Source organism: Pteropus vampyrus, unplaced genomic scaffold (assembly GCF_000151845.1).
Source record: "Pteropus vampyrus isolate Shadow unplaced genomic scaffold, Pvam_2.0 Scaffold465, whole genome shotgun sequence".
NCBI lineage: Eukaryota > Metazoa > Chordata > Mammalia > Chiroptera > Pteropodidae > Pteropus > Pteropus vampyrus.
This window is the reverse complement of record NW_011889246.1, coordinates 460,204-483,022: the sequence shown is the minus strand read 5'-3', so window position 1 is coordinate 483,022 and position 22,819 is coordinate 460,204. Positions and strand designations below refer to the sequence as shown.

Sequence of the window (22,819 nt, the reverse complement as noted above, 5' to 3'; positions counted from 1 at the left end):
GTCGCTGGCATTCAGTCTGGAACACACCAATGCCCAGGGGCTCCAAGCTCCTCAAGCCTCAAGGAGCTTTCTTGCTGTGCCCCTGTGTCCCTTGGCCTCACACACCTCAGCTGGAGCTGCTGCCCCGGGGCCTCTCCTCACACTCCACGTCCTGCAGCTCGATGACCTCCACCTTGGAATCCCTCCTCTCACACCGCACACTAAAAGGCACGTGGGGGTCCTCGAAAAGCCCAGGGTCCATCTCGGGGTAGTCCTCGTAGCCTGGGCACAGGCCCCCTCGGGGGTTTCGCCCAGGCCCGGGGGTGGGCTGGGGGTGCACAGCAACAGTTACAGAGGCTGAGGCCGTCACGGTGGTGATAGGCTGGCAGTAGCCGGGCATGGAGCTACCCATGGCAGTGAACGCTGGATGCCGAGGGTTGTGAGAGCGAGCTCCTCGGGGGCCCATGCGGTCCCTATTGCTAGGGCCAGAATGCCCTTCAGTAGAAATTTCAAAAGCGTCTCTGCGCGGTCTGTAGGGAGGTGGTCGCAAGCCTTCTCTGAGAGGTTCTCTCCGGGGCTGCTGGCCTGGCCGTCCAGGTGGCAGGGGCCCAGAGTCCGGGTGGGGCTGTTGTCGAGGGTTCGAAGGCGGGTGATGTCTTGCTTCAGGATGGACCACCTACAGAGGGTGAAGGCAGGTTAAAGCAGGCCAGGCGCTAACCCCAGGCCAGGCATCACCCCCGGTGTTCCCAGCCCTCCCTTCTTGGCTCTGGCTCCTGCCTGGCCACCCACACACACATATGCACAGCTCTTCTCAACCAAGTGCTCAGTCAACCTCACAAATGTCTGGAGAGGCCTGGGGGGGGGGCGCCTGTGGGGGTTTTACACACACACACCCCCCGCCCCCCGAGAGAGTAAGAGGATCCATTTGCTTAGAACCTCACGATGTGGCGGAGGAGCACCTACGCCAGGCTTTCCAACTCCTACGTCCAGGCTTTCTCCAGCACGGCTGGCTGGACACATACAGCTGCTACCCACACATGCGGAGCTGTGGACAGAGAGCATGTGCGCGGCCTCCCTCCCAGTCGGCCACCCCAGCCTGCTCAGCAGCGTGCTGAGCTCCTCTTCTAAAAGCGCCGAGCCGTTGGCCCTCGCATGCACAAATGCCGGACGTCGGCAGAACTGTCCATACCTACACTCTGTTGAATAAGGTAACGGTTAGGGACCTATAGCTATTTCCATTTAAATTATCTAGAATCCTAGCCACATTTCGGAGTGCTCAACAGCCACATGTGGCCAGTGGCTACTGTACTGAAGAGCACAGAGCGCGTTTGCATTGTCACATAAAGTTCTATCGAACAGCGCTGCTCTGTCTGGTTGTTAGGAATCTGGTTTCTGGGTCTCTATACAAAGCATGGAGCAACACAGTGGCCACATCAATCAAAAGGACCGTGACCAACTTCAAAGTCGTTCAGCTTGTACCTATTTTTAGGCTCCCGCTGAACAAAACCAGATTCACACTGCAGCTCAGCAGGCATCGCCCCGGGGGGTAAGAGGAGGAAAATTTAGGTTATTTGGTTGGCCCCTCTCGCTTTCATGGAAGGCCTGCTCTGGCCTGGGACTGGAATCCCCATTTCCTGGAGGGACAGCAGGAGGCTCTCGGTCGGAGGGTTGGAGAAATATGAGCCTCAGAACCTTCCGTGGGTTTTGCGCTGTGCTTCTCAGGACTGGGGACCGGGGACAACCTGGGAAGCACAGAGTGAATGACACACGTGGCTGGGCTCTCGGAGCCTCTGAGAAGGGCTCCCAACGTCACACACAGATTTCCTGAAATCACCAAAGGCTAAGCTGCTGTGCTTGTCCCCAACCACCTAGAATATGCACTTAGAGTCACAAAAGCTTCTAGTAAAGTCTTAGGCAATGATAACTGAAATAATTTTGTACCAAGGTCAATTAAAGGTAACAGAAGTGAGAGAAAAAATATATCACTTCTGCTGGCAATAAAGATCATTATATTTTTCAAAAGTATCATTCTAAAATGATAATATGCAACTTAAAAAAATAAAAAAGGCCAAGCCTGCTTTGTCTCTGGCCCTCCAGCTCAAACTGTACTTAGCTTGAACAAGATATATGCTGCTGCTCCATGTACTTACCGTTGCTGTTACTGGCCTCTGCCCTTTTTGATCCGTGTAAGATCCAACTATATGAAACTGACATTTTTACACTTCAGAAGAGTCGAATATTGACAATTTCATATGTTTCCACCTAACTTCTACTTTGTTTTTCCATCCTGTCTGATTTGCTACTCAGAGCAGGCAGGGGCTGCCCCTGAGGGTGACTTACGGTGGAGCGGGCAAAGACGGGGTTTTCTGTGGCTTCCACGATCACGTGGTGGGCAGGGCCCCCGGCGCCCTGCTGGGCCTCATACTGCCGAAGCTCCTCGCTGATGCCTGAAACGGTCGTTTGAGAACTGTACTCCGAGTCAGAGGAATCAGACCCGTTGTTCGCATGACAAGGGGGCACGGCAAAGCGGACCACACTGGGGGGCGGCTCTGGGGAAGGAGTGGGCAGCCGGTTCATCCCGTTTGCTGGAGATACCTGTTTAAGAGAATTCCATATTAAAAGTGCCATCATTCATCTACTGTTAGCCACACTCAAAGTTCAAAGAACAATATTGTTCAGGGGCCTCTGCCCCTCCCCTCCAGCCTCCCCTACTACTCTGTATTCCCCTCCCCCTTTCTGCCACCTTGGAGGACCCAAAGGTCTGACAGCTGCAGCAAAAGAATGGCCCTCTGCTCTCTCATACTGGAAAGGCAGGCAGGACCCTTTTTACTCTTCAAGCCCAGATTTATCTTGAGTGGAAAATACTTCATTGATCTAGATGTACAAGACTCAGGCTGTCAACCACTTGGTTTAAAACAAAATAAAAACATAACAAAACCAGTACTATATCCCCAAAACTATTACACTGAAGAGAAAAAAGGCCATGGTTTTTGAGATGTTTACTAAAAAAGCAAGTCATTGGTAATGTGGATATATCTAAATATCTAAATTAAGAGTGACAGGAAAAAAAGGCATTCAGGTGGCCTGTTGACTGCACACTACGCCCAGCATAATTACTGACCTCAGGATACGGTCCGAAGAAGGACAAAAGGACTGGAAGCAAAACCAGCCCATTGAGAACACCCAGGATTGTTAGGATTGCCAGGACAGCAAAGAAATACCTTGAAGATAAAAGAGAAACAGGAACATTCACTGTGGCAAAGATCAACTAAGCTACCCTTCACGTGCCCAAATATTGCAGCACATCGTAAGCCAAAAATTAGCAAAACCCATACAGGTGAAAAGGCTGTTATAAAATTACGGTTCAAATTCAGCACTAGATTTTTTTTTTTAACCTTATGATTTAGAGGGCTGCATTCCACAAACCAAAGTGTCAGTTCACGAAAGAAGGAAAAAAAATTAGTTTGTTAATTTGCTGAATTCTCATGGTATGTAATGTTATTTATGAATGTGTTACTCAAACACAAAAATATGGAATGCAAACTGAATGGCTGAGCGGACTGAAAGCACAAATACAATGCAGAGGGGCCCCCGTCCATGAAAACCCAGCAGAAGCAAACAAATGAAGTGAAGGGTGTAGAATTTAAACAATTTAGCCCAGGAGGAAAAGCAGCCCACTTGTGCAAGGCAGCTAATCCACTGTGAAATGCTTCTGCATCTTAGAGCAGAATCTCTAATTAAGTCTCCAGCGTATCAGGTAAGGCTTTCCCTGGGCTTTCATTAATCACAACTTTCTGTCTAGAATTCTGTGAGTTCCAGTTTAACCAAACAGCTCCAACTGAAACCTTTTTAGAACACAGGAACCAGCTTTCTGTAAAGAAAACCCTGCCCATTTCTGTGGTTGCTGGGGCATTTGCGGGGGAGGGCGGTCCACAGTGATGGGGCTGCTCTGCGGCCAATCTTTTGTTGAACAATTTAGCATCTCTGAATACTCTTGTTTTGCGTCAGCCAATTCAAACATAAAGGCCACAGCACCATGAAGAAGAGGAGCGTGCACAAGTGGCCCTGCTTTCCCACCACTGAGGGCTAAGGTCTGGGATCGTTCATGAATACCAAGGTAAACCTGTTAGCCAGGGACAGACACTGGCGGACACACCACACAGGGGGAGGGGGTGGGCTCCATGCAACTATGTGTTTCTGTAACTAATGATTTCTAGGGCAATTTTGCTGGAAATGGGCTGCGGGGGAAGGGAGCTTAGGATGTTCTGAGAAGAGGGAAGGCAAGATATCTGTTAATAGTCCTCTTGATCATAAAACAGAACAGGCACCAAACTTTGCCACATCTATATATGTTTGAACATTAGATGAAAGGAGAGAGAATCCCTATAAAAATACAAATACCTCGCAGCTATTGTAAACACTAGAAACTTCTGAGCTGCATTAGTAAAAACCAAGCAGCCAATGTCTTACTCTAATGTAAACTGCTAGAACTTTAGGCAGAGGCATATGTCAGCAGCAGGCATTAAGACATTTGCATCCCATCCATCTAACTGTAGAATAAACAGACCAATTAGATTTCTGACGCTTAGTGTACACAATGTCTGCTCATCTAGCCGACCCCAGTGAGGGCTTTATCAGGTTAATCCATCCAGTTCTAGAAAATGGGAAGCCCTTTTAAGTGCTTGAAACAAGAATCCTGATATCTCTGGGAGAGAACAAGAAGCCGTAGGTTAGATGAGAGAGCTGGGATTCTGCCTGCCATTCAAGGTCTCATCTAATGGGTGTTCAGATTCAGGCTAAGTTTCCTCTGCATGGCTCACTTGGCATCCACCACGGCTGAGTTAGATCCTCTGAGATCCCAACACACCCTGAGATTCCCATGGTTTTGAATTGCCTGTGAACTTGTCTCTCCTGTAAGTTACATGGATGGGGACAGGGTCCACGTTACTTGTTGTGTGAAATGGCACTTATGACATGCTCGTCACATTGTGTTGAGTGGAAAATTACATAAAAGAAACTCTTTTGACACATGGCTTTATACCATAAAAAAACAACTGCTAATGCCCGAAAAAAATGTACACTAAGGAAATAAAGGAAAAATCAAATTAAGAACTTAAAACTGACACCAAAACCTTGATCTAGTATAGGCATATATCTGGTATTGAAAAATAAGAATGTACTAATTGGCCTGTTAACTGATTAACAGTGTATGCTGAAATCAGCAGCATGGGCATCACCTGGGAGCTGACTACAACTGCAGAGTCTGCTACTCACCCTCCCATCCCCTACGAAATCTGATCTGCATTTATGGAGAGCCTCAGATGACTCATAAGCACATTACAGTTTGGGAAGTGTGGTCTATACTGTAATAGATATCTCACCTCTTCACTCGCCTTACTCCAAAAGGAACGTGAGCGGAGGCAAACTCTGACAGTCTTTCTAGGAAGGCTAAGCTCCGCAATGCTGAACTGCCCAAAGGGGTATGCCACACACCAGGGGAATGATGTTTTTCCCATTATAAACTGGCTAAAACTGAAAACCCTCTTCTTTTTATTGAAAACCAAAGGCCTATCACAGACACAGACACCTGGAAAGCCTGTTTAGGTTCTCTCACCAGATTGCTGAAGCACCGCTAACAACCCAGGCATTTCTCACATTTGGTTCAGCTTTACTTATTGACTCTGGCCCCGCCCCTCCACAGAGCAGCAGTGTTGCATCCAGGAGCAGCTGCTTCTCAATGCTGTTCAGAGAAGAAAATGATCTGGCCCTGCTATTCTCAAACTATTTTCAAAAGGAAAAGTTGCTCCCCTTTTATACTTCAAGTCACAGTCTTCATTAAATTCACCAGAAACTGCTTGCCTTTAGAGCCAAACGTATCCAAACTAGGCTTGGATTTCCAAAATTTGACACCAAAGTCACATATTAAATGCACCCTAAAATTTAGTGGGAACTTGAATCTGAAATCTGGGCACATTATGTTCACGTCTTAAAAGAGTAAAATCTAGGTGACAATTTTAGGTGTTTGTAAGTTTTCCTTCCTACAGTTTTGAAAGAAGTGAAGGTGAGACTGTCAATTAATGGGAACCACAGTCATCTTTCTGTAGATATTTCTAACCTGGAATACCAAAAAATGGAATATTAGGCAATCCTTCGGCCTTTGCTGCCAGCCCCAAATCCTCCATCTTTTCTCAAGATGGCCTTAGAGGAGAGCTTACCTTTATACCTCTTGGCTCATCTTTGAGTTAATAAAGTCAAAAGAAAGTGGCATCACAGATAGTGGTAATCAAAACATCATGTTGTATACCTTAAGTATATGATTTATATTTGTCAGTTATAAATTATTCCTCAATAAAGCTGGTGTGTGTGTGTGTGGGGGGGTGCGTCACAGTGAAGACATGCTACAATCTACCAGATACAGAAGGAAATAAGCAACAGAAGTCACGTGAGCAAATGATGATTTTTAAAACAAGTCTTCTCTCCTATCCCTGCTTACCTGACAATGAAATCAAATTCTGATCCTGCCAGCATCAGCACTCCCAGCAGAGTAGAAACAGCCCCATCCAGAACAGGTGCAAACATGTGCTCCAGGGCAAGCACGGCCCTGCGGTTCTTATCGCCAATGGCTGTGAGAAAGGCCTGTGCAAAAGGGAAGACTTCAAATGGTCACAGTCCTGGACTTGACTTGGTCAACGCTGTCTTAACCCCTTTTCCATTTAGAAAAAAAAAACAGTGCAGCTTGCTGCCAGCATTCATTTAACATCACACATAGGAATGCTACATTTTCTAGGATTTACCATTTTCAGCAACAGAGTTATTCTATTTTGTAACTGAAAATACCACTATTAAAAACAAAATGCTATAAATAGAATGGTATCATTTGTTCCTACAGACTATTGATACACTAGAGCGATTCAAAAATAATAAAAAGAAGTGAGATATTTTGTGGCAACCTTTGGGGGTAAGGTTAGGACCGTATGTAATCTGTGAGTTATCTCAGGGTAAATGCTACGGCTGCAAGTGCCGCCTGTGATATTTTTAGGGCAAATGGGAAATAGGTTAAACTCTATAAAGTGCTTTAATCTGCCTCTACAGAAATGCTTAGATCTTCCTGTTTAGTGGGTTTATTCAACTAGCTAAATCTAGGCTTATTCTAAAATGACCTGTTCGTGATATTGGATCATGTTTGGTGTTGATATAAATCTTGAAGAGCAAAAAAGGATGAAAAGCATATTTACCTGTAATTAAAAACCAAACCAAAACTATTAAAAAATGAGCAAAATGTTCCCTTTTCACTGCTACTCACCCCTGAGTTTTCTCCTCCACTCAAGTTCTCTTACATCATTCACATGGGAGATATCTCCAGTTACGGAAGTGACAATATCTTGCCTGATTTTTTGGATGGTCAAGGTCTTTGTCCTGAATGGACTTATTAGCTCAGTGTCGTATAAAACAAGGTGCTAAATACATATTTCCTCATGATTATACTGAGCGTAGAATTTCTGTTGCTGTGTTCAAATGAATGTATTTATAGTGCATCTAAGCACCAGGGGGATATCGTAAGAGAAAGAAAGGACTATAAATTCAAAGCGAGCATGCTCTGATCACATGTGAACACATCCCTGCCTCCTCTGTGTTCCCCACAGCTCTCCTAGGTCAAGAACGCTGTTTTACCAGTAAGTCCCGGTGTATCAGACTGTTGGCTTGAGTGTGACCCAGGACTGATTTAATGTGGGTTACACCCTGTCTGGTCTTATAGTGGGAACCCAGCAGGGAGAGGTGGGCCTGGCACAAGATCTCTCTCTGCCTGAAACTTCAGGTTGCTCTGGGATATGCTGAGAAGAGAGAGCTAGGAGCTTCTTAAAAACCCAGGCCCACGACACACTGCAGGGAGCATTCCATCCCTGATGCACCCTGTAAAAGGACAGGAAGGTTATTTTCCTTAATGGACCAAGAAACAAAAGTATATCGAGGTGTACTATGACTTCATACTTTTCTCTCAGGTGGGTTCTACATATCCATGTGCTCTTTCAAAGTTGGAAGATTTTAGGGTCAATCTAGTTGCCTTTCTCTCTTGGGAGGAAAGCACCGAGATGTCTAGAACCATGTTACGTTGTGCGTACTTGGGCCATGATGACGTCAGGGTCAAGTTGATTTCTCCTTTCACACTCAGTTTATGTTATCAAAACAGTGAACCAACAGGAATCCCTCAATTTTCTGAAGACCATTCATGGAATGCATCCTCTTCAACAACCTTATTCCATCATTTTACAAATCTTGTAAGAGCAGTAACTGCCCACTTTAAGATTTTCAAACACGGGCTAGGGTAAGAACACCATGTCCTGAAGATGGATAGTCTCCTGATAAAGACTGGGGCTTAAAACACTGAGTAGGGGTTGTTGCTCACAAAACCAAACTGGCTCTTGAGACTCCTTAAATTCTAGGAATTAAATCTTGTATGAGCAGTAGAGGCATTCCTTAATTGTTTATTCCACTCTGGTGTGTGTTTTCATGTTCATACCAGCTCACAGGCAGAGACTTGGAGTGCCGCTGCAGCTTAGACTGTAGTGTGCATTTACCTTGTAAAAATCTATTCTAGGACAGATCTGTCCATGTTTTGCAATGCAAGCTACCAAAATTTCATTCATATCAGAATAAAATGGAGGCTTAACTCATATGCAGTGTTTCTTCCTTTTTTGAAAAAATGAGATTAGAATGTGTTTCTGAGCTCTAGGCTATTGGGCTCTTCTTTTCAAAAAAGAAAAAAAAAAAATCCTTTTCCCTCCTCCCAGGTCAATGGAGAAAAGTCACTTGGGAAGGCTCGATATTTAGAGAATGCTATTTCTGTATTATCAGTTTTTTGTTATACACTGGGAGAAAAATGGGTCAACTTCAACAAAACATTCATTCTGAAACACAAAAGTGTATAATCTCTAAGTTGCATAAAAATGACCCTGAAAGACTCCTGTGGAAGGACTACGGGAGATATAAGGCAGAGGCATATATATAGACACGCAGGTGCCATAAGTTGAGTCCAAAGAAAATCAATGCTAGAGATTGCTAAAGCAAGGCTAAAAGTAATTAGATCCAAGTCCAAGGTTCGGTTTCCTAGCTGAGGCATTCCCAAACGGCGGTATTTATTCTGTCAAGGACTTAGGCTATAAGCACAAGTGCAGATGGTACATAATTTATACACTGCTATGAGGCTTCTGAATAATTCTCTGATAAATACAGACAATGGGCTTGTCTCTTGGATTTAAGACTCCTTTTGAAGTTTAATTTCCTCCAACAAAGCATTCACAAGGACTGGGCACAGGACGATAGAGGAAATAAATTCCTGTTGAGAGCAACACTAATTCTCATACTTGGAGGATGGAAGGGTGAAGAAGCTTGGAGGGCTCAGTTGGGAAAGCAGCTCCTCAACACTCAGCACCTGCACCTTTGCTCACCAGCCCCAAGGTAGCTCCTCAGCTGCCAACTAGCTGCACTCTTGATTATACCATCCCCAGTAAGCTCGTGCGTGTGTTCTAATTTTATCCCCACTTTATTATTGTGATTTTTTGTGTGTGCACATACACACACCCCAAAACACACATGCACGTACTTAAACACACGCCATCTAATCTTGGGAACACAGTCGACAACTTGAGGACCTGTGATGACACTAATGACAACACCAAATAAACAGAATCCTTCCTGGCTCACTCAACACACTGATGACACTGCCTATTGATGACCCGGCCCAGTAAAAATTCACCTTTGTTTTGATGCCCTTCTCCTTAGATTCCCTAAGAGGGAAAGGAGTCCAGGCAAATTCTAGCCACTCCTAGGGAATGTCTGTGCCAGTCTGAAACCTTTGCATGGTTTGTGAACCGGGCGTGTTCTTGATGATGGAGAAAATGAAAAGGTTCCCAACTTGGAGACTAAGAGAGCGAGAGGAAATGTGCTGCTTTGTCACAGTTATAGTTGGCAACATCTTCCATACCAGAGCAACGTGAACGGTAAACTCCACTCCTATGCCGACGGACGCAATCAGGATGACCACAGGCACTGCGCTGAGCTTGATTCCGATGAGGCCCATCATGCCAAAGAGCTCAACCGTCATCAAAGCCAGGACCGTCACCTGTAAGAACGCAGGGGGATGAGGGGTTGGCCATAAACACACTCTAGGTGTGGAAAACAAGTGAGATGTTCAAGCCCTGATGTGGCCTCGCTTCAGATGGAGAGCTGAGAGAAACACCTGGGACCCAAATATAATGAAAGAGCTGACTTGCTGTAACTTCCAATAACTGTCTTTATTTCCTAATTCAACATTTCCCTGCTGGGAAAGGAGACTTTTGAGATAATTTTGGGACAGCTGTAGGCAGTAGAGGTACATAAAGGCAAAGTTTAGTATTCTACTGAAAATTGTTTTTCTAATATACCTACTCTATAAAGCAAAAAAATTTCAAAATTCCGCCAGAGCAACTTTTGAAGAGTTAGTTACACAAACATGGAATCATCACTAGCTACAAATTTCAAACAACTTATTTCCTTCTGTTTTGATCTTAACTATCACAGACTATCCTTCAACTGTCACTGAGTTGAAACTTTCGAGTTTTTGGTTGCCTTAACCCTCCATCCTAAAGAGTTGATAGGAAGGGGTGAATTAAAGTTCTTTCGACTAAAAGTAACTTTGCTTTTGTTAGAAGGGCCCGTGGACTAAGTGAAGATGACTTGGGAGCAAGTTAAGTAGGAGAAAAGGGATGAGTCATCAGCTGATGCGGGTCAGGTTACAGGCCCCTTCACTTTGAAGAAAATGTGGAGCGACTGGGGTGCACAAAGCAAACAGTTAAATCCAAGGAAAAGCTTTTATTTGCCTTTCATCTGCCTTGTAAAAATTTGCGAGGAGATGGAAAGAAAATCTGTGAGGTAGACTTTGGAGTTTCTTGGGCCAAAGGGGAGAAAATAAAAATAAAACAAAAAACTTTGCAGGGATGGAAGGAAGAGAGGGAGAGCATGAGCTACCCTTCTTGGGGGTAGGGCAGCAGGGAGTGGTGGCAGGAGAAGGACAAGTTTAATAAAAGTTCCTTTTGCTTTCTTTCAATAAGCTAGTGAAAGATGGACAGCACCAATTGCTTAAGTACCATGAAAACTCCTACAGACTAAACATTTACCTTTTAACATACCTGCTGCACAGACTTATGGTGCAGAAGCAAGACCTGGTCTCTGTTTTTATAATTTTGGCATTTTGAAGGCTATACCACAGTTCATGGAATTTAAACACTGCCATGATTTTATTAGACTCTACAAGAAATTTACTTCAAATCTGACCATATTACACTTGGAGAAAGGATGCCAAAAAATAGGTGAGTAATACTAGTTTATCATTTTCTCCCAGAAGTTAAAACACACACAACACACAAAACCGTTTTACTCATACCACTGTCCGAACTTCTCGACTTATCCCTCCATTTAGAATAACCTTCTCTATATTAGGTCCGGAATTATCACAAAATGACACTTGAATTAAAAAAATTAGTTATTGCTTCGACTGTATTTCACAAATGTTCAGAGCTATTATGAAAAGTGTGCTAAAAACTCTCCTATCTTTACATAAAAAGTTTAAAGCTGCAGGGAGAGGGGATATAAGATTAGGGCCATTAAAGGCTCTACCTAACCATGAACCTCGCCACCTCCAGCAGAATAAATATAGCATAGATGATGCAATCTTATACCCTCCTCCAGAGGCCCAGACATAAACAAAACTTCCCGGCTGCAGAAAGAGCTATGCTGAAAGGAATTTGACTTCCACAAAGACCCTTAGAATAAACTCACAATGATCCCGGCCGTCCAAGGGTTCAGCAGGAAGACGGCACACACCAAAAACGTGCAGGCCAGCACCACGCTGATGGACAGCAAGAGCCAGTGGCGGAGGCCGATGTACTGCTCCCAGAAGAGGAAGGGGTAGCCATTGGGGTAGCTGGAGAGGCCCAGGCTTGTGTAGTTGTTGCAGATGGTTCTGACTTTTTCAATTGCTTCCACGAAGTCGGAGGTGTCACGCAAGCCATTGAGGTAGAAAGGGAACTGAGCATATTCGATGGGCTCTGCTGCTGGGACTGGACAGAGAAGGTGACAAGGAGAGAACCATGGGTTAGGGGTTCCCAGCAACACTGAAAAAGGCAAATGGATGCGATCCAGGCAGAGAAGAGATGTAACAAATTCCCACTGCTGGCCACACCAGATGTGCGCCCCTGGATTCTCCATAATTACAACGAACAGAGAGAAAGCGCTCTGCAAGAAAGTCTACTTACTGCACTTCTTTCAACATAAAGAACAAACAATATCAATGACAGTCTTCAGGTCTTTACAATTTTAATCTCTGGTTTAAAAATTTTTAAGCAATAATCAACCTTTGGTATTTTGGGTGGGGGAGAGGAGGAGCCTGTGATCTGTGTGTTTATTTAACCTTTGATTTTAAAGTTTTAGAAGCAGTCACTTTTGTAATGGGTCTAAACAACTTAAGAATTCAATTGTGGGAACATTTTTTGTTCAACTGACACAAGTGAAAATACTAAGTTCAAACTGTTTCACTCAATCACTTATGAGAACAAAATAACTCGAAAGTCATGCTTTACTGAGGAAAATGCTTAACTTTCTTATCCTTTTAGTGATCTAATACACTTAAACCTTCCATGCCTCTTTTCTAATGCAATGCTAAGTCTTCAGCAGCAGGGGAAGAAATCCTTACACAACGAGCATTTAGTTACTGCCGTTGTGTGTTCCAGACCCTTTGGGGTCATTCAGTTGACTTGCTAAACATGATTTGCCCTATTATAATCTCAACTATAAATTTTCATTAAGACAAGCCTTGGCTGCTTGCCACAAGGCTCTGGGGTTTAGATACAGGGACACACAACCCGCTTGCTCTCCAGACATGTTTGCAAAGGGACCCGTCTTCTTTCTCACGTCCTCCCTCAGCCTCATATCCAAGGTATAAGCTACTAATATCGCTAACATAAATGCAAATTAAATCCACACAGAACCACCTTTCAAAGTCAGGGCAGAGAGGTGAAAGGAAGAGGATGCTGCTGTATACAGACTTCTCTGTTCCAGTTTAAACAGCTTTGACAGAGTACAGGTGCTTGGTGGCTTATAGGAATGACCCAACTTGCCAAAAATCCCTTCAACACCAGAGTTGACAAAGTTAAGATAAACATATAATCCCCAGCGATAAAACTTTGCAATAGTAAAATAACACTCAACCTGGAGGCGTCCCCAGCTTTCACAGGGAACAGCTGGCATTAAAGAGAGATGCCTGGTGGACGTCTTAGAGTTAAAGCTACAAACGGAGATTAGAGACTCTTATTTCTCAATGTGATCGAGCATGGGTTGTATTCCATTACACATCCTCATCTGTCTCCTAGAGTTTTAAGCTAAATGAAATAGATTGTTCTGTTTACACTTTTGAACCCTGGGCAACGTCAGCACTTGAGGGCTGTGACCGAGCTTGGAAGAACAGAGTGGGACGGCTCCATAAGCTCTCGGGCCCTGGATGGAGGCTACTTACTTCTCAGCCTAGTTTCCGGCATGTAGTCGGCTTTGTCGTGGACCCACTCAGGACGGTGAGGCCGGATGTTGGCCTGGGAGGCGGCATAAGCCACGGGGTCGTTGCTGACCCAAGCGGTCAGGTAGATGTAGAAAGCGCTGGGATTAATGATGCCGTCTGCATCCACCAGGCGCCGTTTAGTCAACTGCAAAATGGGAAGAACAGAGGCCTTTCAAAGGAGGTTTGGGGTAAACAAACTCCTGCTTAGGGAGAGAAGAGGCAGAGCCCTGTACCAACACATAACAAAGACTAGAATGCCCACTGTTTGCAAGTGTAGAAAATCCCATCAGAATACCTTTGGTTTCTTTCAAAATACACTGATCAGAGGATGCAAAAATCGGAGTGTTTATAACACACACACAGTTCTGCAGATGGCTGGGGAATCGACTGAACCAATTAAATCTGAATGCTAAAAGACTGTCTGCAGCCAAGGCAGAGAATGAACAATCTGGAGAAACATATTTATAGGAGGGGAAGGGGGTGGGGGAAACCTGGCAAGAATCCCCATACACGTCTGTGTGCAGTTAACCTCTGCTGTTAACACTGAAGGAAATGCCACCCAGTAAATGGAGGAGAGCTATAAAAATAAAACAACATCTGTATAAATTTTGCTAACACTAGACTCCTATGACCTGTGTATTCAAAAAATGCCCATCGCCAGAAAGTGGAGGGGACTGGCGCACAGCCAGTCTTTCTGGGTAATCTTATTTCTGAGAGAGGTGGTCACAAGTAGGATGCCACATCCTATGCTGGCCAAATACTATGCTTCCTCTAAAAGGTCTTGTGGGCGCTGCTTAGGTGAAAAACACTGTGAGACACACAGACACACACGTATATTTTTTTCCTGTTTACTTTAGGTTCAGGCCTGGTTCCAATGCTTTTGGTCTTTTTTAACAAAATGAAAAACACCAGTGACAGCAGTTAACGGAGAAAGAGTGAAGGAAGAAAAGAGAATGGAGGAAAATGAGGGAACTAAATTTCAGAGATCTGGATTCAATTAATCCACAGGATATGTAACAACTGTATGTCTTCAAGCCGTCTCTGGAATTGCATACTACATCTCATGGCCTCCGTGCATGCAGCACCCTTTTCTCCCTCCCAGGCAGAGGAAATGATGGGGAGTGGGGGGGAGACCGGCCCAGTCACTTCTGTCTCAGGTGTCCCTGGCCCCTGAAGCCCACTGCAGGCCCTGGGGCGTGCCCTGCTATCTCTCAGACAGGCTCCTCTGCCCACATCCTGGTCAAACACGACGGCATGGCGCATGCGGCCGTAAAGAACCGAGTTCACACTCCATAATAACTCTGAACAATGTACTTTGTAAATCTGTCACCTTTAATGCCAGCAAAAAAGGGGAGACAATAAACAGAGCTGCTAGGAAGATCATTAGCATGACGGTTTTCTGCCTGAAGGTGAAGCAAGTAAGCTACAAAGAGCAGAGGGAACAGGATCTGGGAAAGCCAGTAGTAAGTAGTGTTGGACTCATTTGAAATCTGAAGGGTCTAAACACAGTCCCCAACACGCCTGAGGAATCAAAAGGGATATCCTGGAATCAGTGTCACAGTGAAGGCACAAATGCAGGAGGAGCACGATTACCAAATGGAAACAGCTCTTGTTACTAAGGGGCGTGTGCAGAACCACCCACGAGTCTACGCAGATTCCAACGATCTGCATTTCCGTTAAGTCTCATTCAAGACAGAGCAAGCTGTCTGTTCTCTCCTTCTCTACCCCAAGGGCCCGGGAGACCCAAAGGAATCAAATGCAACAAATGCTTTCATCCTTGATCACCTCTCTGATCTCCTAACCCATACATCCACCCCAAATTCTGCTCATTCAAATGACAGCTACCTAATGACTCCATCTTTTAAAATTTGAATACAACCAAGACCAAAGCAGTAGCAAATGTTAGAATTCAAACTTGAATTCAAAAAGAACACAATATAGTATCTCTAACACCGAAAAGAGCCTTGACTATACTTTTTAACAATTGCTCCGAAAGTAGGTAACACACTTGCCCCCACCTGACAGATGAGCAAAGGGAGGCTGTCTGACTTGCCTGTGGGCACACAATTAAGCTGGTGGGATAAAGTGAATTAGAGCCTATTGAATGTTCTTCCAGCCCCCGATGGCTCAGGTCTGCAGAAAACAGAGGCTGGGATTGCAGGCTGTGAACCAGTTTTCAATATGGGAGCTGCCCCACAGCTCTCTCGCTGGTGCTCTCTGACACCCCACCGTGTAGGGCAGTGAGCGTACCTGACTGATGTCGATGGGTTTATCGCGGCTGCCAGTCTGCACCAGGAGTTTATAGGCCAGGACCCCATCATCTGATCCATTTTTGTAATTGTTTGGCATGATTTTCCCAGTTTCCCAGTCGCTGTCGAATGCATCCTGAAGTCCTAAAAAAGGCATAAGTGTGCATAATACATTACAACACCTCACGGGAATGACCCTGGTCCTAAAAAGGTGGCTGAGGACTGAGAACAGGACCCAATGGTGTGGGACAGCAAACCAGGACATTCTGTGTTCTAACTGTATTCGACTTCAAGTTCAAGGGATGCTTAGATTTTTCATGGATAAACTTCAGGTTGCTAATAACCATTGCTTCAAAGGTGGAAGTGGGGGGGAATATTTGTTTCTAGAAAACAAATATACACGTTTTATCTCAGGAAATAAAATTTAAAAACCCTCCTTTTCCTCCATAACTATTCCCAAAAGAAGCAAGAGAGAGCACAGGAGAGCAGGCGGGCTGGGGGAGGAAGACACACCAGGCTCACTGTGTCATGCCACCATCAGGAGCTGAGCCACAGGCTCTTCAATACAACCAGAATTCTACTGGGAGGGGGAAGAACACATTCAAACTCCCCACTTCAAACAGCAACTCAGCTGCTTTGAGCCCAGGGTGGGTGAACACGATTCTGTCAATTTGTTCCATCTGTTCGACTTGTGGAGCTAATACAAGTTGTGGGATCGGCTGCCAGGTTGTGTAAAGATCACAGCCAACACCTATTCACTCTCAACTGTTCTCTTCCTCTTTGCCACCCTTCCTCAGAAGAGGGGGTGTGGGGGAGAGGGCAGGCAGGGAGCTTGTGCACGCGTGTGTGTGCAGGGAAATACCTCACAGGGTAAATTTGGATCAGATTGAGAACAGGAAGCCACAGGCCAATACAAGGGGGCTCTGTGAGAACAGATGACAAACCGCAAGCCTGAGGAGGGGAAGGAAAGAGCTTTCTGGGCTTGGGGGATGGGCGAGCCCACCAGCCCACCACACACAGCTGCGCTTGGCCTCTGTAATCAAAACCATCATTACAGACCTGACGGTTTGGCTACAGCTGTAAAGAGATAAGCATGTTGGAAGAGAAAACAGGGCCCTGGTGACCTGGCCTTGGGGTCTGAACCATCCCGGTGTGCACACACTCTCCTCTAACACTCCCACCTCCTTTCCATCACCCTGCTCCCCCCGCAAATCACCTCCCAAGTAGAGCTCACGAGCCCCAGTAGCTCAGGAAACCACATCTTTTGAACAAGCTGCACATGCATAGGTTAGACGTGGCCAGTAAGGAGAAGGGTTCATTTCATTCCACGGTATGCCTCGAGTGACTTCAAAGACACTCCCCCGGCAAAATGGGTTCCATTAGTGATCAAAATGGTTAAGCTTCCTGGGGTTTAAAGTGGTGTGTGATGGGGGGAGGGGTGAGGAGGTGGGGGAAAGCACGGGACCCTGCCTCTCTGTCTCTCTTTAAACTAAACCTTCCTTCCGACATTGCTGTGGGCATTGTTTTTATACGAACAATTTGGGGATGAGGACTGTGGGCTCGGTGGTGAAAGAAGGCCCTGTTAGGGGGTGAGCATGTAGGAGTGGCAGGCAGGGAGACCACCGGGATGGCGGGCTCCCAAAGCTCAGACTGTTTTTCATGGCAAGGCATGCACACAACAAGCTGTATTGAACAGATGTTATTTTATTACCTAAAGCCTTTTTTTGTTGTTGTTTTTGAAATAAATAAACAGGAGAGGAAAAACAACCCCACCCCCTAAAAAAAGAGGCCTGGTCTGTTTTCCTCACCATTATAGAATTTTCATCACTTTGTGGCTTGCATGGCACTTTAACCCTTTCCCTCTTGACCTGTTAATGCTAAGGAGCAGCTCAGGCTTAATATGAGCACTGCGCTGCCTAAGCATTTTACGCTGATTACCCCTGTTTAATTTCTACAACAACCTTGTGAGATTGCCCTCTTAGTACTATCACTCCCACTCTACAGATGAGGAACTAAGGCTTGGGAAGATACAGTCACTTAATGAAGACTACAAGCAGGCAAGTGTTGGAGCTAAGCTTTGGGCCTGGGCACTCTGATTCGGAGCTGGCTTGAAACACTGATGCTATAAATTGCCCTGAACACACCAGGAAGGATTTGTTAAAGACATGAATAAGATTAGCAGAATTAATTCGGGCACTAACAATGTCTGGTGGCAAACACGGAGTCTCAAAACTCGAGTGCAGTTTTATGATATTTATGCACTAAGAATTTTGGGATACCCTAGAGTGAAACAAAGGAAGAAAGATCCAATTTGGGGAGGTCCGCCCTGCTGACAATTCAGGTCAATTCGTCATCCCTGCTGCTGGACCCCATATGACATTCGCTCTACATGGACTACAAAGATGAAGGAGAAATAGTCACTGACTTTACAGGAAATTTAAGTTTTTATAATTAGTATATTATTTTCGGACTAATTACCAAAAGCTTAAGTTTCAATGGGTTGGCACACACAATATATGATTCTGGACACAAAACAGGGACAAGGGACAAGGATTTGCTTCCACTGTCCCCTGGCCAACATTTGATAATTTAATACATGCACACTTCTTTTATAGCAAAACATGAAAAGTTCTAGCTAGAACTTCTCTCATTTTAGATATTTAATACTAAAAATTATTTCCTGGTGAAAAGTTCTGAGCTAATAATCCCAATTGCCAAATTTTGTTTGATATGGGACTCTAAAAAGAAAACGTTAAATTTCATTTGCCTAAGTAGTATAAAATACAAACAAATACCATTTGTACATGATGATGCACAGTGTGGCTTTTATCTCCAACTCGACCTTATTTACATGTGTGTTTAAAGATGATACGGGGGATAATTTCCATACTGCAATTTTATATGAGTCCAACCTCCAACCCCCAAGCTATTAAAATGTTGATAAAGACCAGTGAGATGACATGGTTTTAAAAGGTAATTCCATTAAAAACCAACGAGAGTCCCATCTATCACTTAACAACCACAGAAAATGTTTTGAAGGAAAGCTGATTCAAGGATAACTGCTTCTTTGCAGGAAATGTTCAAGGACCAAATCAACCACTCCACAGGCCTGAAATACATCTCGGCAGCCAATGGTCCCAGTATCTGGCCATTCTGTGTACAGTGCTCTACTGGACCTCCTACGAGTCAGATGGTTCTAAGGCTGGCTGGGACCCTGACTTGGGAGCATTAAATGAATCTCATTTGGTCTAGGTAGGTGCTGTTCACTTAGCAATCAAAACACAATCTAAACGCACCTTTTTCTCAAGTCCAACTGCTTTAGGTCTTTCAAGGGATGAAAGCACAGGGATAATTTACAATACACTATAAAAGGTTAGTGCTCTCTGCACTGCTTGGAGTCAGTAATCCTCAGTCCCCTTCCCAAGCTCTGCCTAACATGCCAAAGGGATGGCTGAAGACACTGACATCAACTCCACAATAACCCTCCTTTGCTCAGATGCTGGCAGTGCACTGCACATCTCTTTGTCATTTGTGGCAAGTTATTTGCATGTCTTTGGTCAATGCCGGGGGGGAAAAATAAAAAGCAGGGAATCTCTCAACTGTCTGGTCTCCTTTTGACTCATTCTCCAAAAAAAAACCAAAAAACAACAAAACAAAAAACTGCTTCCCAAACTACAGGGAAAAATAAGACTTGGAACAAATTCAAGTTAATCTCCCGAGCATGTTAAAATATAATATTAATATCATGTATGTACTTCCCTTCGATTTCCTCAAAAAAGAGGTCAAATCCGGTATACGTGTAATGAACAAAAGTCTAAGAACACAAGTCAAAGCCAGAAACTGCACTGAACAATTCTCGATCGAACTCAAGTTGTTTACCATTCATGCAAACTTACAGGGAAACTGGCTGCTTAATTCTTACATACAAGTGTATTGACTTAAGACCAAAAAAGGCACTTAAATTTGTGTTTAAACGAGTCTAATTAAGTGGGAAATTAAGACAATCATTTGGATAACTTAAGCCAAAAAATGTTGAGGCCATAATTATTTGGATATTTCAGTAACAGCATTTTTGCTTAAATTGTGTGGATAATTATCTTGATTCTCCACTTCACTTTGCATGTGTCAACAGAGAATAAATGAACAGATGTTATTGGAATCACTGAATACATTCATTCATATTCAGTCAGCAGTCAGGAGCAAATTTAGGGTTTTTTTTTTTCTGCAGTTGACTACTATTTCCTAGAAATGTTTCTAAGAGCAAGATAAGAAGCTAAAAAAGGGCATTTAAAAGAAGAATTTAATTATTTATGAAATCCTGTGAGATATGATTAAGGATTTATAAGTTTATTTCATGGCATTTTGTGTCAAATAAAAAGATGGTTAAAATATGGAATTTAAAATTATATTCACTAATGACGCAAAATCTACTGGTGTAGTAAGCTATACTTTGGCAGTGAGTCAGCCTAGAGATTCCATCAACACTATTTTTATTTGGTGACCAAATTAGCCACCATCCCGCCAAAAAAGAGCACTAGAAGTATCTAGCTCTATATTTTATAACACACTTTCCCATTTCCTAATGTGCACTCATAAATTCTCACAGAAGTTCCTGAGTCACCCAACGAATTGTTTGCATTGTTTTATAGGTAAAAGCCAGTTTTGGGAGGCTGCCCCAGAAACAGCCTACAAAAGAATTTTAAGCAACACTTAGGAGTCAATGAAACATGTCAGTGTTACATTATAATCTAACACTTTAATAAAGTGAACAAAAGGAACTTGTAGAAGCTGAATGCACCAAACCAAATGGTGTACGTTTACAAAGGACGAACGCCCTCTAGCAGCGTCTTACCTTGGAGCCAGTCTCTGAAGTAGTGCAGCCACATTTTGGGAAGCTGTTTATTTTCTTCCAACATGACATACTTCACATTACTGAAACTCTTGTGAAGGTCGTAAAGTAAGTGCTGGATATTCGGGTAGTCTGCTTTCTGGGTGACTATATACATGTTGTAGAAAGAAAAGTATTTAAACTGTGCAGCAATAAAGTCGTATTCTCTGGTTTCCCGAGGCACAATGTCGGTAAGGTCCAGCCCGTCGCGAACTCGGGTGGTCCCATAAAGGCTGACCCCCAGCAAGCCCAGGAAAAGGAAGATCACCATGACCTGCAACAGAATAAGAGGCACAAGGTCAGACCCCGAGGGACATAACTGATTCTCCCTTGACAAAGAGAAGCTGTTTGGTTTAAACACGCCTCACTTTTACCACCACTCTGGCCCTGACATAGCATGTAGGGGTTGTTCTCCCAGAAGGGAAAACATAAAATCATAGTAACCACATTTTTAAACTACCTCATGAAGAATAAAATGTTTAAAATGCAAGGAGTTGATCTAAATTCAGAGAAACACTTGCTACATAGAGATTCATTCCTGTAGAAGATGAGCTCATTGAAATGGCCCCACGCTCAATGGACTAACTCCTTAGGAGATCTGAAATGTATCACACTTGACGAATTCCAAAGGCGCCTGCTCAGTTACCCAATGAAGACAGGAAGAGTATTCCGTTTGGGTAGATTACCTTGGCTTTTGGTTTCAAGAGGAAAGGAGCATAGTGTTTCTCGGCAAAAGATGAGAGTGTCCACTTGGTGCAAGGGGGCTCAAGGCAGTGCAGGCTGGAGTCGGAGAACTGGGAGAGCAGGTCCCTTGTGGAGCTAGTGCTCTCGGGGCTCTGGCAGCTGAGGGTGTCCTGTGTCAGGGTGACAGGCTGCACGGAGATCTCGGAGCGCGGCTCGGCGGTGGTGTAGTACACGTGTGTGTGGGGGTCGTACTCCGTGCGGAGCTGCACTGTGGACTGCATGGTGATCTGTGTCTCGTGGGCGAAGCTGTGGCTGCTGTAGGGGGGCGGGGGGCTGGAGCGGGTGCTATCGTGAGTCTCCGTGTAGGCCTGAGGTTCAACCTGAATCACTCTGCTGACGCAGGGGCTGAAAGAGGGGAAAATGTGTTGCAATGGCCTACTCAAATGGGGAAATGGTGTTTTTTCTTTTTTCTTCTTTCAGCAATGACTGATAATATCCATTTTACACAGCTCTGACGTAGGAGAGAAACAGCCTACCATTGAACTCCACAAACATCACATGATTTCTCTATCTGGATATAGACACGAGTAAGTCAGAGGAGGCCAAAGGGAAGGCTGATCCTGAATTTGGCTTACAAAATTAAGGTATATGCTGATGAACATCATCAAAGCATAATTCCTTAAAAGGAAAAAAAACAAACAAAAAAAACACCCAAAGGGCTGTATTTTTCCCTGATGGGTGGTTTTTAACTTTTGTTCTGTCCTAATCCATAGAGATACGACACATTCCCAACAATGAGTAATGGTTTATGAAAGAAAGAACGAACCATGGGTATCATAACCGCAGGGCTGTGAGAATGTTCGGTCAGGAGAGTGGAGGACCCCAGTGCTTCCGCTATCTCTCCAACCCCCGCCGTAAGGAAGCATCCTCTGTCCATTACTTTTCCTACCTCCATCATATTCTGTTAAGTGCATTTCCTTCCAAGTCCACAAACTAACGTTCTCTAAACACTACCACTCTGTACCCAACAAATGAGGGCCACTGCAGCCAGAAAATGTACCTTGTAAAACAGCAGAAAATATCCAATCTCCTGTCCTCACGTCGATACAAATCCATGCTGAGAATGGCAGGAAAAATGAGCAGAACCATAGCAAAATTGAACACCACTACGACAGCCGCCTGGGAGCAGAAAAAAAAAAAATGTAGAGGTTACCATTACATCTCCTCCTAGAGAATTCTTGGAAAATAAAGGTGTTTTAAATATCCTTCTTTCACTTCCCTACTGAAGTACTTAAACTTGAAAGAGATGTTAAAGTTTTCTCATCACTTTGCTTCTCTTTCATCAGTAAGAGACCATCTGACTGGACTAGGCCCCCATCATTCTGCTTCTTTCCATTGCTAATAACTCCATGAACCTGTAAGGTACAATATACA

The 22,819-nt window shown here is 44.3% G+C and overlaps 1 protein-coding gene across 6 annotated transcripts in view; it reads right to left on the bottom strand.

The window, feature by feature from the left end:
- Positions 1-22,819, bottom strand: part of PTCH1 (patched 1) — a 69,490-nt gene that overhangs the window by 3,251 nt on the left and 43,420 nt on the right. For 4 of the 6 annotated variants that reach the window (XM_023524469.1, XM_023524472.1, XM_023524471.1 and 1 more), the window contains 11 exons: positions 22,446-22,564; positions 21,388-21,790; positions 20,666-20,975; positions 15,815-15,957; positions 13,526-13,709; positions 11,794-12,074; positions 9,962-10,099; positions 6,473-6,615; positions 3,101-3,200; positions 2,320-2,574; positions 107-655 (listed from right to left, as the gene is read on the bottom strand). In XM_023524469.1, coding sequence (XP_023380237.1) covers positions 107-655; positions 2,320-2,574; positions 3,101-3,200; positions 6,473-6,615; positions 9,962-10,099; positions 11,794-12,074; positions 13,526-13,709; positions 15,815-15,957; positions 20,666-20,975; positions 21,388-21,790; positions 22,446-22,564 — 2,625 coding nt within the window. Of the gene's footprint in view, positions 1-105; positions 656-2,319; positions 2,575-3,100; positions 3,201-6,472; positions 6,616-9,961; positions 10,100-11,793; positions 12,075-13,525; positions 13,710-15,814; positions 15,958-20,665; positions 20,976-21,387; positions 21,791-22,445; positions 22,565-22,819 lie in introns of those variants that run through there. The other 2 variants (XM_023524468.1, XM_011382197.2) reach the window with 1 other exon arrangement.